The 15,889-nt window shown below is 50.2% G+C and overlaps 2 protein-coding genes across 2 annotated transcripts; one reads left to right on the forward strand and one right to left on the reverse strand.

Annotated features, from left to right (window-relative positions):
• Positions 1–5,936: 5,936 nt before the first annotated feature.
• Positions 5,937–7,948, forward strand: LOC139051942 (putative nuclease HARBI1). The gene is made up of 2 exons (XM_070528990.1): positions 5,937–6,495; positions 7,446–7,948. Exons 1-2 carry the CDS (start codon positions 5,937–5,939, stop codon positions 7,946–7,948), a joined length of 1,062 nt encoding a protein of 353 aa, XP_070385091.1.
• Positions 7,949–9,427: 1,479 nt separating this feature from the next.
• Positions 9,428–12,043, reverse strand: LOC139051943 (uncharacterized). Its single transcript, XM_070528991.1, has 6 exons — positions 11,763–12,043; positions 11,594–11,702; positions 10,838–10,969; positions 10,679–10,748; positions 10,410–10,522; positions 9,428–9,640 (listed from the first exon to the last, which is right to left on the reverse strand). The coding sequence occupies exons 1-6, from the start codon at positions 12,041–12,043 to the stop codon at positions 9,428–9,430; spliced, it is 918 nt and encodes a 305-aa protein (XP_070385092.1).
• Positions 12,044–15,889: the final 3,846 nt, after the last annotated feature.

The following is a 15,889-nucleotide window of genomic DNA, read 5'->3' on the forward strand; positions in this document are numbered from 1 at the left end:
GGCCTCCTGGTAATTAATAATGTCTGAGACGCGCCTGTAATTTAAGCGCCCTCTGTACGTGTCGTTCTTCTTCGTCTGGTCGCTCGTGTTCTCTGGAGCTGTTTTACTACGGACTGTAATTTCACTTACGCCGTCTGCACTACGGCAGACAAATGGTCTTCGAGATTCGCTTACAATAATTACTCGTGGGTTCGTCCGAGAGGTCCAGGCGTACACAAGTTCGCAGTTCTTTCTTGACAAACTATGCAAGTAACAACGGCAAGTGTTACATTGAACGATCCGGGCCAAAAAATATCGATCCTTCTGCAAAATGGGAGCAAGAACGAAGCTGCGGTAAGCGCAAAATGTTTTTTTTTTTTAGAATTTGAAGTGGAAAACGTACATCTACGTAGCAAACAACGTAAGAAGGTGTTGACTTACATTTTCTTTAGCTTTGTAGCGATATGAGCTAATATTTGCGGGGAAAACTTTGGAAGCTTACACAGCACTTAATTGCTGACCTAAACCAGCAAGAAAACGCTTGATGTTGCTTGCGCCCGTTATAACGGGCGCATGGCGGTAGCAGACGACAGCGGAGCTGGCGCGCTTTCATCTGAGCTCCTCAGCGGGCTGCCGCTAGGGGCCCGCGTGACTTTCTGAAGAGGTTTATTGCGATAGCGTGTATTAGTGGATATTGAAACGGCAAATACAATAGGTATTTTCCGCGCTCTGTGTCCGCGGTCGGTAAGGTAAGAACGATGGTGATATAAGAATGAAATCATCAGTATAGTTAAGCCTCAATATAACTAACTTTAATAGAACGAAATTATCGGTTAACGTAGTACTCGACTCTTTACATAACTTGTCCGTAGAACACCATGTATTTTGAGACTCAATATCACGAAGTGTGCTTATACACGATGTCAATATAACGAAGTGTCACTGCCGCCGCGTATATGAATACTGATGGAATAAATGAAAACCGCCACGGACGCAGATGGTAAAGTGGTTTTAGTTACATGCGCCTGCTTGCGAACGTACCTTTCAGATCGCACGCGCTGCGCCAGAACAGCCGCCGGAGCGAAGCGGCGGAGCCACAGAAGTTGAATGAAGAATGGGCACTGCCTTACATAGAGTTTCTCACTATAACACCTAGAGGGTAATCTGGCACCACCGTCTATGGGAGTTTCTTAACGGGGCACCGTGCCGTCATGGGAATGACGGTACATGTGTCTGCGAGGCTCGTGTTGGCTGGTGTTGTAAGAGGCTTCGTCTAAAACGTGGATATGGCTACGCAAATAACGAGTTCTCAAAGTAAAATCTTCATAAAATGTTTCCATTCACGCATATTACATCTTTACTCACCCACGATGCATGACCAAGGGAAGAAATGCAAGAACAGACGGCAAACTGTTGCAAAGCGAGCGCGAACCTCATCGTCTGTCCTTCAACTTTATCGGCCCGCTGATACTCATTATGTAACATGTAGTCGTACACACAATAACAAGTTCTCATAGTTAAGCAAAACATGTTTTCGCGTAATAATAAAGCTAAAACAGCTTTCCGCGTGCTGTTCTAGTAGAAAATGAATCATTGTGACAGACGGAACGGTACTTGCCAAGCGCTCTTCAAGGTGTCCTGTCTCTACGAGAACGATGCCAATCCGAACCCACAATATACCGGCATTCCCATGCATACCACAGCGCAGCAACGCCAGATTTCCCTCTAGGTAATGTAGTGAGAAACTCTATGCTGCCTTATAAGGGACGCGGAACACTACTACCAGCGCTCATCTGGCCACTGGTGTTCGGTGTGAACTGTGTGCGCATGCGCAGCAGTCGTGATGTGACATTCACGAAAGGCGCCGGTGGAGGGTCTCCTTTCGGTTTCACTTACGCTTTCAGTATCCGACCTCACTGACGCGTGTTCTGTGGCGAAGCGCCCACATGCATATTCCAATTTAAGCTTTCTTTGGGGTGAGCAGTTTATCGAAATGGCACCTTTCGGTAAGCTAAATTTTTCCTTCGTAAGGATATGTTTTGGTTTTTATTTATATTAACTACGTTCGATTGTGTTCGAATTGGTTCGAATTGTGTGGCAAATAAATGTAATTTAAGCATGATGTGGCGTATACAAATGCGTAAACTATATAGACAGTCTCACGCAACCGGCAGAAGTGTCGCGCAAGATTTGCTTTCATACATTTATTTGCGTGCTTTGCGTAATTGGAATAACGATATGCGGTTACGGCATCATTCGAAATCAGCGTATATTTGTACATTTATTCACAAAGCACTAAATATGTAAAACAAAAAGATAAGTGGTTTTGTTTCATGGAACATTCGCAGCTGATATAAATGCTATATTAAACAATGCCTATGCAAATGATATAACAAACAATGCCTTCATGACGTCGCTGATGAGGTCACAAGGTAGAGGGCGCGCAGCCGGGAGGAGGAGTAGGGTTGCCGCGCAACCCTTTCTTTCCCTCTTCTCATGCCGGCGGCATGCGTCGTGCTCTCTTGCAGGTCCACTGGCTACGCGGCGACATTGGCGAAATCGGAGCAGAACTCGTTGAAGTGTGCCGTGTTTACGAAGCGCTTTTTCCTGCCGCGTTTACCTTGCAAGCTTTTATCAAATGCGTAAGCATTTCCGTGCTTACCCAACGATAAGAACCGTCCGTCCATCCCTCCATCCATACGTCCTGTAAGACGACCGCTTTCAACATAGCACCCGCAGCAGCGAGCGAATTCACCTCCGTGCCGCTGACCGCTCGCTTCAACGCCAACGTAGCGGCGAGAACACAGCGCTCACGCAGCTCTCAGCACGCGCCGCACTCAGCCACTTTCGTAGATCACTTTTGAAGATACGGGCCCGCGCACCTCTAAATTACGGGGTTTTATTTACGTGCCAAAACCACTTTCTGATTATGAGGCACGCCGTAGTGGAGGACTCCGGAAATTTCAAACCCCTGGGGTACGTTACCGTGCACCTAAATCTAAGTACACGGGAGTTTTCGCATTTCGCCCCCATCGAAATGCGGCCGCCGTGGCCGGGATTCGATCCCGCGACCTCGTGCTCAGCCGCCCAACACCATGGCCACTGAGCAACCACGGCGGGTCCGCGCTTCCCTCTTCAACGCTCAGCAAGCGGCGAGAACACAGCGCGCGAAGCTATCAGCAGTCGGCGCTCTTCGTCGGCGTCGCAGATCGCTTTCAATGTTCGACCCGCACTCTGGTGCCATACGAAACCGCCGCCCGAGTACGTTCGGCCACGACTCATAATGGTTCCACGTGGATGGATAAGGCGCTAAAGAGCGATAACAGCCTATAACGATTGGAACGTCATCAACGCACCTGACGCCGCCACCTGTCATACTTTGCTTGCGTCATCAATGCTCCTTGCGGCGCTGTCCGCACCAATTCGTGTCGCCGCTGCGCTGTCGTTTGTACTCGCTGGATCAAGCTTCACAACATCGATGATGACACCGGGCTGCGTGGAATGAGCAAGTGGCACAATGCTTACGCATACTTAGGCAACTCCCAAAGGATTCTCTGCGTGATTTTCACTTTTTTTTAAAGCACTGGGACATCGCTAGTACACACCAGCGCCAAGCAATTATAATGAGAAATATTTATGCAGTAAACCAACCTAAAAACGTTGAGCAAACCGTCGTTAGCTACCAAAATTCGCAGCTAAAATGTGACATTTCGTCATTTTGTGAAGGCATAGTCGCTTTGAAATTCCTAACGTGCGGTGAAGTTTAGGGCCACAGCTCAACCAGCTCTACAGATATAGTAGGGGCTTTAGCATAAAGACAATAACTTGCTGGCACCATCATTCCTTAATTTTGTTCGTGAGTTGTGAAGTGGGTCAACTAACGCTGGCCTATTTCTCAGTCAGCCAAAACTTAACACGAGTAAAAGTCGGAACGTTCTCCTTTTTATTCACACATTTCGTACTGGATAAAGACTGATCTCCACGTACTACGACACCATAAATCTGCAGAAAAAAGAAGAAAAATAGACAGCTTAAACCTTCTTATCTTAGTAGTGGTGCATCAGACAAGGAATCACGCGCGGTCATCGTTTTGCCGTCATTGCTCTTGAAATGTGATAAGATTTGATAAGATGCTTTAGCCTTGGCTCTATATGTCGACAGAGTAGAGTCAACAAAATGTATAGCCCGACAAACACGCACTCAAGCCCTTCATTACAAGTATTTCACCGGAAGCACATGGGCTGCTGTCATGACGAACGAGTCGGGCAACACTGCTCTTATACCAGTCTGCTCTAATGCATGCACAGATGGTTTAGTCTAACAACATGACTATCTGTTCAGAAAATAGTGTGAAATATTCGCACTTACCTGTTGTCTTTAGGAAAACTGAAAAACTTCGCAGAGCTGCTAACCCCGGTGTTATAGAACACCGCAGAGTCGCTTTAGACGTGACGCCCCGATTTAGCCGTCTTCGCCCGACCGTCTTCCGTTCTTTGCACGCCTCTTGTCTTATCTTTCCCGAGTTCATACTTCGCACGATAACCGAAGCAGGTGACCGAGCGCGATCCGACTTGTGATATCGCTGAGCGAGTGAGTGGCAAGGGAGAGAGGAGGCAAGCTCGACCAAGCTCAACGGACGCACGAAGTTGACCCACTTGCCGCATATTCACAATAACTAAACAAAAAGGATGTCCTTGCCCTTCGCTAAAATTTGTCTATTTCTAAAAACTTGCGAGAGGCAAGAAATGCGAACATCTACTTCGTTACACCAGATCTATAGGATGCCCGGCAACCGCTAGGAGTGCACATGTTCCTTGAAATCAAAACTATAGCATTCGCCTTCCGGAGGTTGTTCAAACGACAATTGTTAAAAAATGCGGGGTGGGGGGACGTTGAAGTTGAATTATTCATATGCAAAACGTAGGTACATAAATGTAATATACTGACGAGGGTCGAGGGTCCCAAAGTAATAATACTGAAAACGGGACCCTGGGTTAGTAACTACAACAAAATTGTAAAATTGTGGGCAGCGTAACTGTGGATAGCATAACAATATATTAGTTGCAAGAAAAGCAAATGATAATGAATGAAAAACCCAACAAACAATGCTCTAATCGATGTAGTGTTACAGAAATAACAACGGAAGTGACAAAAATTATACAATTGTTAAAGGCAAAGAGGAAAAAAAGAGAACGAACAAAGAGAAAAGAAATGTGGCGCAATTTGAACAGTGCAAGAAAAAAAAAAGAACGGGTGATACTTATTAGTTAGGTGACTATGAAACTACAAATATTTATTAGGCAAAATTATCAGAGGTTACCAGACAATATTTTAGCGAAGCTTTGAAACTCTGAAATGTAGGTAGTATTGACACGTGTATTTATATTTATCGGGCGACCAGGTTTCACCGCCTAACAAATCTTATCGCACAGCGCGGGACGCGCTTGCATGTATCCGAAGTTTCTGGAAAGTTATCGATGCTTCTATCCGCAGTCTGTTGTTGCCGAACCTTGTGTTATCTGATTTATTCGCCTGACGCGAATGATGTAGAACTTTATGGAAGGCACGCGGGTCCCAACGATTAGTCTGGAACATTCGACGATTGTGTATAAAAGCCGACGCGCTTGAACCGCTGATCAGGGGTGCGATCGGAGATGGTTGTTCGGCGCGTTCGTTCGGTTACCGGCGCGCGCGATTGGCCTACTCCGCGCCGACGTCGGCAGCCGCGGGGCGCCGCCCCGTTTTTGGTGACGTCAAAATGGCAACACCCTCCTGTCAATCATCCGCCCACCGAGCATTTCGACCGAACGCGACGGGAGTTGAGAAGTTTGGAGCGATCATTGTTCGTTACGCGACCGGCTTGGCATGGCGCGGCTGACAGATTGGATTAGACCCGAAGGCGGCTTCGGCAGCGGACTAGCACGTTCGGATCCAATCCATAGTTTAATTCGAGAAAAATGGCGCTTGCGCTGGAAACTTCGGTTGTTGCGTTGGCGTTGCTTGAGGAGGAAGGAGAGCGGGTGGAGGTGCGAAATGCGTTCGAAGAGATGACAGAAGGTGAATTCCGGCGTCGTTATCGTTTCTCGAAAGAAACGGTGCGTTGGTTGTGCGGCGAACTCGACCCCATCATCGGGTGCCAGCGAGCCAGCGGAATTTCTACCGAGCGGAAGGTGTTGTGCGCGCTGAGGTTTTTTGCAACGGGAAGCTTCCAGCGGGGCGTCGGAAGTGAAGAATTCATCGGCCTGTCGCAGTCGTCCGTCAGCGACACCATCCACGAAGTGGCAAACGCCATAACTGTCGTTGGCGGGCAAAAGCGGTGGGTGGACTTCCCCCAGACGACAGCCGCGAAGGCCAGAGCAAAGGCGGCGTTTGCGCGGCTCGGACGGATCCCCGGTGTGCTCGGCTGCGTCGATGGCACTCTCATCGCCATAAAGCAGCCCCAAGGCCTGAGCCCCGGGGATACACAGAGCTACATGTCGAGGAAGGGATTCTACGCCATGAACACCATGATCGTAAGTATTATTCTTGCATTGTATCCTTAGGGATATATTTTTGTTCGTTTGTCTCGCAGTAATTTTCCATTTCACTCGGTCTGTTGCAACAGAATGTAGTAGGAGCGGTATTCTCTATCTATCCACAACAGGAATTGATTCCTTTCGAGGGTACATCGCGATGGAACAGTGACGCAATCTTGCGGCGCGGGACACACTGCGGCTCAGCGGTCTCCACAGCGCATGAAATTGACGTTGCTCGATCGCGGGTACGCGGAGGATCCCCGAAGCTTGATTCACGATTTCGATGGATTCAAAACGCCGCTCCTGCTGGATTATGCCGTAGTACTCGCTGTCCTGTGCTGCCGTCCTGCACACGTTTAATGATGGGCGCTACATCTTGCAATACATCTGCCATTTAATAGCACTAAAGGAGTTCTTTTATTCCGGTTTTGTGCCTGCAATTTTTCATGTTGGAGTTGTTGCGGGACATTAGCTGAAACACGTAATAGTAATGTGGGTAAACGCGGGGGTGCCAGCAATTTGTGACGTTCCGAGCAGTTAACCGGCGGGCTTGTCTGACAGTGCCCTGGCGAAAACAAGTCCGCGTGTTGAAACTTTGACTACGAAACGAACCATGTCCGACCGAGATTTTCTCATAGCAGTATTCGAACAGTCTGTCACAGTGTGCGGATATTCAATTAAGTTCATATAAGAAAGTGCTTTAAAGGACTTGTACGACAACTGTTTGCACTAATTTTTAATCTGCAGACATGCGATGCAGACCTCTAGATTGAAGACATCAACCCCTGCTTCCCGGGGTCCTGCCATGATTCATGGGTGTGGCGTAGGAACCCTCTTCGTGCATACCTCGAAGCAGAACTGCGCCCTGGCGAATGTTTGCTTGGTAAGTGCTGCAAATGTGCGCCACAATGAAGTAGATATCACTTAAACTGTCACCCTGCCCTTGCGCAGGAGACTCCGGCTATCCCTTGGAGCCGTGGCTCCTGACACCAGTGCCGGGGCATCCAGCTGGCAGCACCCCTGAGGGCCTCTACAACAAGGAGCACACCGCCATGCGCAATGTTGTGGAGAGGTGCATCGGAGTCCTAAAGAGCAGGTTCCGCTGCTTGCAGCGTTACCGGACCCTGCTCTACAACCCCGATCGAGCAGCGACCATCATTGCTGCTTGTGCAGCTCTTCACAACATAGCCTTGGCGGCACGTGAGCCTGCCCCGGAAGAGGAGGACGACGACGACGACAGTGACGTTGCTCCAGCTGCCCAGCAGAATGCTGATCTGGTCGACCCGCCAGCACCACCCATGCGTGTCCCACAACCGCAGGAGCTGTACCTGAGGGGCCTACAGCAGCGCAACCGTGTGGTGAACCTTTTCCAAGGACCACGCGGAGTGCATACTCACCACCTCCGGAGGGTACGCCGCCGCCTGCTGCGACCTCGTCGGCAGCAGCCAATGTAATGCTGCAACTGCTTGGTACGTTATTTTTTTTTCCACAGGTGGGAAAAGAAAGTGACACGAATGCTGTCGGTATGCCAAAGTTTACACACACACTAATGGCATGGGCTCATTAGCCACGGTGAATTTATTAGTCACTTATTATCAAGTCAACGTCAAGCAATACAATGCACTGTTTCCTCCCCAGAGCATCACGCTGCGACTCAGTTTACTATGTTCTCCAGTCTGGCGCAATATTTTTGGCATGATAACATCTTGTACATTAGCTACCCATCTCAATAAAACCATGTTCTTTTCATTAATGACCCTATGGCTGCACAAGCTTGTACACAATGCCATCCTGATGAACTGTGCATATTTTTTATGCATAAGGTAAGAAGCATAACATAAGCATATATGGCATGTGCTTCTTTGTTGTCCTCTTTAGCACACAATAACTTGCTATCCTTCCTGTGAAGTATGTTGCCTAACACTTATGCACAAGCAGCGGCCTAACTGTGAATGGGACACGGTGTCGGAGTTTGTCACCGAGCCGAAGGGACCACCCCACAAACTAGCGGGTAGTCCGAAAAAGCCTGTTTGAATCGGGACTGCAATGCTGGCAAGTCGGAATACTGAATCATGCTTTAAGAAATTAAATGCTCGACACGAGCGCCATCTTAGAACTGAAATTCTATCAGAACTGCGCAATATAATATAGTTGAGTAAAAGAAAGTTGCCCTTACTGTAAGGTAAAAAGAAAAAAAAAGAGTCATTTTCTAATATACGTACAGACGTTAAGAGGCGCCTGCCTCTCCTCTGCACAGACACATACACATAGCACAACAAAGTCGAAGCAATACACAAAAACGAACTCCCGCAAGTATTTCAGAAGTCGCGACACAAAACCTAGTGCACAGTCCAAGTTCTTAAGTGCCCTCATGTGGAATGCGATATTTTTGAAAGTATACAAAAAAGGCAACCTTTGGTGCTTGTTTAAACATATGCACAACAACCTTCACTGCAGGTTTAAAACTATACACAACAACCTTTGCTGCAGGTTTAAAACTATACACAACAACCTTTGCTGCAGGTTTAAAACTATATACAACACCTTTTGGTGCAGGTTTAAAACTATACACAACAACCTTCGCTGCAGGTTTACAACTATACACAACACCTTTTGGTGCAGGTTTAAAACTATACACAACAACCTTTGCTGCAGGTTTAAAACTATATACAACACCTTTTGGTGCAGGTTTAAAACTATACACAACCTTCGCTGCAGGTTTAAAACTGTACACAACACCATTCACTGCAGATTTTAAAAAATCTGCACTGCAGACTTAAAAAACAACTGCAACAGCCTTTGCTACAGATAAAAAAGAAAACTGCAGCAGTCTTTGCTGCAGATAAAAAAAACTGCAGCAGTGTTTGATGCAGATAAAAAAAAACTACAGCAGTCTTTGCTGCAGATAAAAAAAAATATAGCACAATTTTAAATTATTCTGCAGGCCGCCTCAGTGCCGCTGCAATGGCCCGTGACAGCACCCCCACGCTTCGCAGCTCCTGCAGAGCCTGGCCCTGTTGCTGCAGGATGGCCTCCAGGGCTGTAGCCTGCCTCTCTGCAGCCTCCCTGTGGAGCCTGGCCTCTGCTGCCAGCTGTTCCAGGGCCACAGCCTGGCGGGTGGCCGCATCCCGGAGCTCTGCAATCACCTGGAAACGAAGAAATATGTCGCCAATGTCACCTCGGAATTCTTCGCTACCGACACTTCGCTGGGAGCTTCTGTTTATGGAGTCTCAGCGTGCACAACACATCCTCTCCGCTGAAAATCCACTGACCCAGCGGCATCCGTCAATGGTGCCGAGTTCAGCGCACAACCAATTCCCGTTGTTCGGACAGACCGTAGTGGTGTCAGAATTCATTTTCTGTCACCTCCTCAAACGCATCTCACACCTCCAAGCACCTCTTCGTAAGAAGAAACCAAACAGCCCTTTTCAGGGCTACGCACCAGTTTGCCTGGCGGGCGATTGTGCAGTATCGGCGATTCTCTGTCCTGATCCCCCTCCAGCATGCAAAACATACCCCAACCAATGATCGAAGAAGGCGTGCATATGCAACGTTATAATTGCAAAAATGTACATTTGTTCTTGGTGACTATGCTGAGGATTTAGTTCCTTACATACTTAGGTTTGGTTTTCTGTAGGAGTGTGCAAATAGTAAATGTTTGGTACGAATTAATTTTGAAGAAAATACCTAATAGGAAGACACTCCATCGAATATTGTAAAATAGCAAATATTCGTCCATAGATGTTCTTATGTTCCATTTGCCCAGATTCACCATAATGTTTTTGTTTAATTTCAAGGCAGAATGGCTGTTTATTGCACTTCAAAGTTATTGAAGAAAAATTCTCGGCTACATCCATTTGCATCCTATCTCTTTTTGAGATATATCCGCAGTGCACAGAAATAGTATTCACGAACCGTGTTGGTTTGCAGCTGCTGCTCGCTGCTCCGGGTATGCAGTTCCACTAGGCGTGGGAGGGCTTCTCGGGCACTTGGCGGCGGCACTCGGCGGCGCCTTTGGCGTTGTGGTGCTGAAAGCATACAAGTTATGCTATTTTTTTCACAGCAGAAGCCTATGTAACTTATGTTTAAAAGGAATGACACGGTGAGAAGCATCACATGCCGATGGGTGATTCCATTAAACTTAATATTGGTACAGCTAACAGGACAAGGCAACTCCAACTTACGAGCTGGAGCACTCGGGCACTCCTGGCCCGCATCCTGCGCGGCCACACCACCGGCACCGCGTGCAACGCTCTGAAAAGCCCGTTCTAGTAAGACACTGCTTTATGCACACCAAGCGCAATAAACGAAAAAAAAAAGAAATGTGATGTGTGCAAATTCACCTGCAAGCCACTGGTGCCGGGCGTCTCGCCAACCGAAACTCTAGGCTGGGCGGGCAATGGCTGGAAGGGCTGAGGGCGCCGGAAGTCCCCAGCGAGAGCTCGCGCCTGCAGGCTCTCATCTGGGGGGACCAACTGTAAGCATGTGTTGAGAATGTGTCACAAAACTTCTCTGCACGCACAGCGATGTTTGTGCCAGCAGCTACTAATCATAACTGATACGGTTCAATGTAGCGAGTCTGCACGTAATGGGGGTAGTGCGCAGCAAGATTTTTTTCTTTTCGAGGGGTGTTTGAAAACATAGCATGCTATCCACACAAAGACCTTCGAGAAGGGGGGGGGGGGCGCCGTGTTTGGTGCGCCAGACACTGGCTATGGCCCTCAGTCGATGGTCTCAAACAGTTTCGAGCACGTAGGTTTCTCTAATATGCCTCAAAATTAACTTCACGGGCGTCCTTTCACCCCTGCAGATTCGACCGTTTCCTACAAAGGTCTAAGCAACACCGCCCTAGCGTGAACTTTTCCTAAACGTATGTAGGCAAATGAACCCACTTTTTACCGTCTCGACGCGACACGCAAGCGCATATTTTCGACGCCTAACGTGAGCTACACACCGTGTCGCGACAAACGACACACCGTAATACGCTTTTTGTCACCGTAGGCCGCGTCGCATTGAACCTCGCTTGCCGAATTTCTGACGGTCACAAAGTGCTAGTTCAAAACACTTAGGCGATAATAGTATTCTAAGCCAGTGCTTACCGCTTCCGACCGCCCGTACACAGCGGCTCGCCCACCATCCACCCGCGCGGTTCCGGTTAGCTGCAGGATGCGGCCGTGGAACCCAGCAAGGTGACCGCCTCCGGTGCCCCTGTAAATAACAAACCGAGCGTATGAGACGACCGGCTGAAATTAATCCGCGCACGCTCACCTTTGCTGCTGCCTCAGAAGGGCCAGCGCCTGGTCCGCGTAGAATCGCTGCTTCCGCCAGAAGGCCTGCCACTGCTGCACGGTCTTGCGTGCAGGGCCTTCGGCATCCAGCAGCGCCTTCAGCTGGAGCCACAGCGCGTCCTTATCGGCCTTTGTGAACGATGGCCCCAATGGGTACGACGGCGTCACGAGGGCGGGGTGCTCCTCCATAAAAGACAGGAGGAGCTCCCTCTGACGCGCCGAAACCCGGGGGCCGAGCGGCACGTTCCGGTGAGAAGACATTTTGAAAAGTGCGCCGAGTAGACCGCTCTTTTTTTTTTTCTTTTTCTCGCGCCGTGCGCAACACCACCTAGCGACCTTGCAGAAAAACTAATTCTAATAAATTGTAATAGTCGTACGCATTACTATTTGAGAACGTGTTTAGGCTTGAGAATAAAATTACATATTTTTGATACAGACATTTGATTTATTAGAAAGCGAAAACCATTTCGGTTTATAGTATATGGTCCCCAAGCAGACGAGAGACGAGGCAACGCAACGTCCGGGGAGTTCACCGCTTGCTGATTGGCTGCTCTCTCCGTCCCCTCGTCATTCGTGACGTTGCAGCAACTGAACAGAACGCGCAGCGAACAAAATATCTCCGATCGCGCCCCAGATTTTCGACGATCGCCGACCGTGTTCGCCGCTATCGTTGTGCTATAAGTGTAGCCTGCTTTGTGGGCACAGGTTCGCCCAATAAAAGTTAGTTTTCTCTATCACAGTATTGCTACTGTGTTCTTAACGTCACCACCACGTGACATCTGGTGGAGGTGATTTTGGTCCATGTACCGGACGCCCCCGACAAGCCGTGATCCAAGCCCGGAACGCAAAGACAACACCAACGCAGTCCCGGACCATCGAGCAAGCCGCCGTCTTCAACAACTTCCCCCGGAGCACGGACTTTTGCCTGAGACCACAAGAAAGATTGCCACCAAGTCCACGCCAATGGCAGCCCCGGCATCGCCCATCGTGCTACCGCAGCCCAGGGAGCCTCCGACGTTCCTTGGTTCAACTTTCGAGGACCCGGAAGGCTGGCTTGAGACGTACGAGAGAGTCGCTACGTTTAACAACTGGAACAGCGACGAAAAACTGCCATATGTCTTCTTCGCATTGGAAGACGCGGCCAGGACGTGGTTCGAGAACCGAGAAGCCACCCTAAAGACCTGGGAACTTTTCCGAAGCAGCTTCCTGCAGACATTCGCAAGCGTCGTACGCCGAGAACGAGCCCAAGCGCTATTGGAAACCCGGGTGCAGCTACCTAATGAGACGACCGCGATCTACACGGAAGAAATGAGCCGTCTCTTCCGCCACGCCGACCCTGAAATGCCCGAGGAGAAGGAAGTCCGCCTGCTGATGCGTGGTGTGAAGGAGGAACTTTTTGCCGGAATGGTACGAAGCCCACCGAAGACCGTCGACGAGTTTCTTCACGAGGCCACCAGCATCGAGAAGACACTCGAGATGCGAAACCGGCAATTCGACCGCCGCACGACCTCGACAAACTACGCCGGAGTTCAGTCACTGGCCGCCGACTACCTACGCGAGACTATCCGAGCTGTCGTGCGGGAGGAACTACAAAAGCTGTTCCCATCATCACAGCCTCAAGTGGCTTCGATTGCCGACGCCGTGCGTGAGGAACTCCAACAACAACTTGGAGTAGCCCCTGAATCGCCGCAGCGTGAGCCGCAAGCGATGACCTACGCCGCCGTCGCACGCCGTCAAGAACCCCCTCCGCGACCGCGCCAGGGCCCTGTCACGCCACATTTTCGTCGTCCGCCGCCGCCGCCGCCAGCACGACCACCCGTCGCCCAGCGCACCTACGCGAGGAAGACGGACATCTGGCGTGCTCCTGACCACCGCCCGCTCTGCTAACACTGCGGAGAAGCAGGTCACGTCTACCGACGATGCCCATACCGAGAGATGGGACTGCGAGGTTTCGCCGTCAACGCGCCGCGTCCACAGCTTGGCGAGCGCCCACGTGACATCGCTGATTACCTCGCCGCTACTCAGTGGAGCCCTCGACGGCCGTCCCGTTCGCCATCACCAGGCCGCTACCTTCGCCGTAGCACCGACCATACACTGGCCCAGCCCGGGGCCGGTCAGCGAGCCCATATCCGGAAAACTAAAAGCATCAACCGATGGAGGTGCGGTTGCTGTTCGTCGAACTGACGAAGATCCTCCGCCGCCGACGAAGACGACGACGAAACGATCTCGACGACATAACAACGACACGCCGCCGTCCCGACGAAGTCAGGAAGGCAAGACTACACCGACGAACGACGACTTGACGACGCGACGTTCCAACTTCAGTTCAACACGACGCAGCCGTGATCTGACGCCACGACCTAACTGCAACGCCAGACAAAGAACCACCGACCTCGACGTGCTTCTCGACGGCCACGCAGTCACTGCCTTAGTCGACACAGGGGCTGATTACTCCGTCATGAGTGGACACATCGCCGCCCAGTTGAAGAAAGTTAAGACTGCGTGGGAAGGCCCTCAAATTCGAAATGCTGGAGGACACCTCATCATGCCGTCTGAAGTCTCCACGGCAAGAATTACCGTTCATGACCGGACTTACCCTGCCTCTTTCGTTATCCTCCAACAGTGTTCACGAGACGTCATTCTCGGCATGAACTTCCTGAACCAACACGGCGCAATCATCGACCTGAAGTCGAAGTCAATAACGCTGTCGGAAGATCAAGCGATACCGCTGGAGAGCCCTCGTAGTCACCACGCCTTGAGGGTGCTCGAAGATCAAGTGAGCATCCCGCCTCGCTCCATTTCGGTCGGCCCCGAAACACCCGTTGACGTAGAAGGCGTCATCGAAGGCGACGAATGTCTACTGCTTGACCGTGAAATTTGCGTCGCAAGAGGGATCGCTCGACTGCACGGAGGAAACACGAAGGTGTTGCTGACAAACTTCAGCGAGGAGTTCAAGCACATCAACAAGGGCACGACGATCGCATTCATCGAGGAAATACAGGAAACCAGCGATGCCTTTGTCCTCTCGGATTCTGTTGCATCTACCCCGACGACCGTAGTTCCCGAGCCAGACTTCGACATAAATCCAAGTCTCCCCGTGATTAAGAAGCAACAGCTCAGAAGTCTGCTTCGACGATACAAAGACTGCTTTTCGACGTCATCGAGGATTCGACAAACCCCAGTCGCAAAGCATCGCATAATAACCGAAGAGTGCGCTCCACCACTCCGCCAGAGCCCTTACCGAGTTTCGACGCGAGAACGCGAAGCTATAAGACACCAAGTCGACGAAATGCTGCGCGACGACATCATCCAGCCGTCGAAAAGCCCGTGGGCGTCTCCAGTTGTTTTAGTGAAGAAAAAGGACGGAACCCTGCGTTTCTGCGTCGATCATCGTCGATTCAACAAAATCACGAAGAAAGACGTATACCCCCTCCCACGGATAGACGACGCATTGGATCGGCTCTGCAATGCTAAATACTTCTCATCGATGGACCTCAAGTCTGGCTACTGGCAAATCGAGGTCGACGAAAGGGATCGCGAAAAGACCGCCTTCATCACGCCAGACGGCCTCTACGAGTTCAAGGTTATGCCATTCGGACTGTGTTCGGCGCCTGCAACGTTCCAGCGCGTCATAGACACAGTATTAGCAGGACTGAAGTGGCAGACTTGTCTCGTTTACTTGGATGACGTCGTCGTCTTCGCCGGGAATTTCGACGATCACCTCAAGCGGCTTGCGACAGTACTAGAAGCCATCAAGTCGTCAGGGCTTACTCTGAAGCCGGAAAAATGCCGCTTCGCTTACGATGAGCTTCTGTTCCTAGGCCACGTAATCAGCAAATCTGGTGTCCGTCCAGACCCGCAAAAGACAGCTGCAATCGCACAGTTCCCGCAACCCATCAACAAGAAGGCAGTGCGTAGGTTCCTTGGCATGTGTGCCTACTATAGGCGCTTTGTCAAGGACTTTTCACGCATCGCGGAGCCGCTAACACATCTAACGAAATGTGATGTCGAGTTCAAGTGGGAAACACCGCAGGCCGACGCATTTGGAGAACTCAAACGACGCATGCAGTCGCCGCCGGTACTTGCGCACTTCGACGAGTACGCCGA

This window comes from Dermacentor albipictus, unplaced genomic scaffold, assembly GCF_038994185.2.
Source record: "Dermacentor albipictus isolate Rhodes 1998 colony unplaced genomic scaffold, USDA_Dalb.pri_finalv2 scaffold_16, whole genome shotgun sequence".
In the NCBI taxonomy this organism is placed as follows: domain Eukaryota; kingdom Metazoa; phylum Arthropoda; class Arachnida; order Ixodida; family Ixodidae; genus Dermacentor; species Dermacentor albipictus.

Bases quoted from the DNA above. Each gene is read 5' to 3' on its own strand.
- LOC139051942 (XM_070528990.1), top strand. From the start codon at position 5,937: ATGGCGCTTGCGCTGGAAACTTCGGTTGTTGCGTTGGCGTTGCTTGAG. The intron at 6,496-7,445 runs GTATTATTCTTG...GCCCTTGCGCAG, and splicing joins CATGAACACCATGATCGTAA to GAGACTCCGGCTATCCCTTG.
- LOC139051943 (XM_070528991.1), bottom strand. From the start codon at position 12,043: ATGTCTTCTCACCGGAACGTGCCGCTCGGCCCCCGGGTTTCGGCGCGT. The intron at 10,749-10,837 runs GTGAATTTGCAC...CGGGCTTTTCAG, and splicing joins CCGGCACCAGTGGCTTGCAG to AGCGTTGCACGCGGTGCCGG. The intron at 10,523-10,678 runs GTAAGTTGGAGT...GTATGCTTTCAG, and splicing joins GTGCCCGAGTGCTCCAGCTC to CACCACAACGCCAAAGGCGC.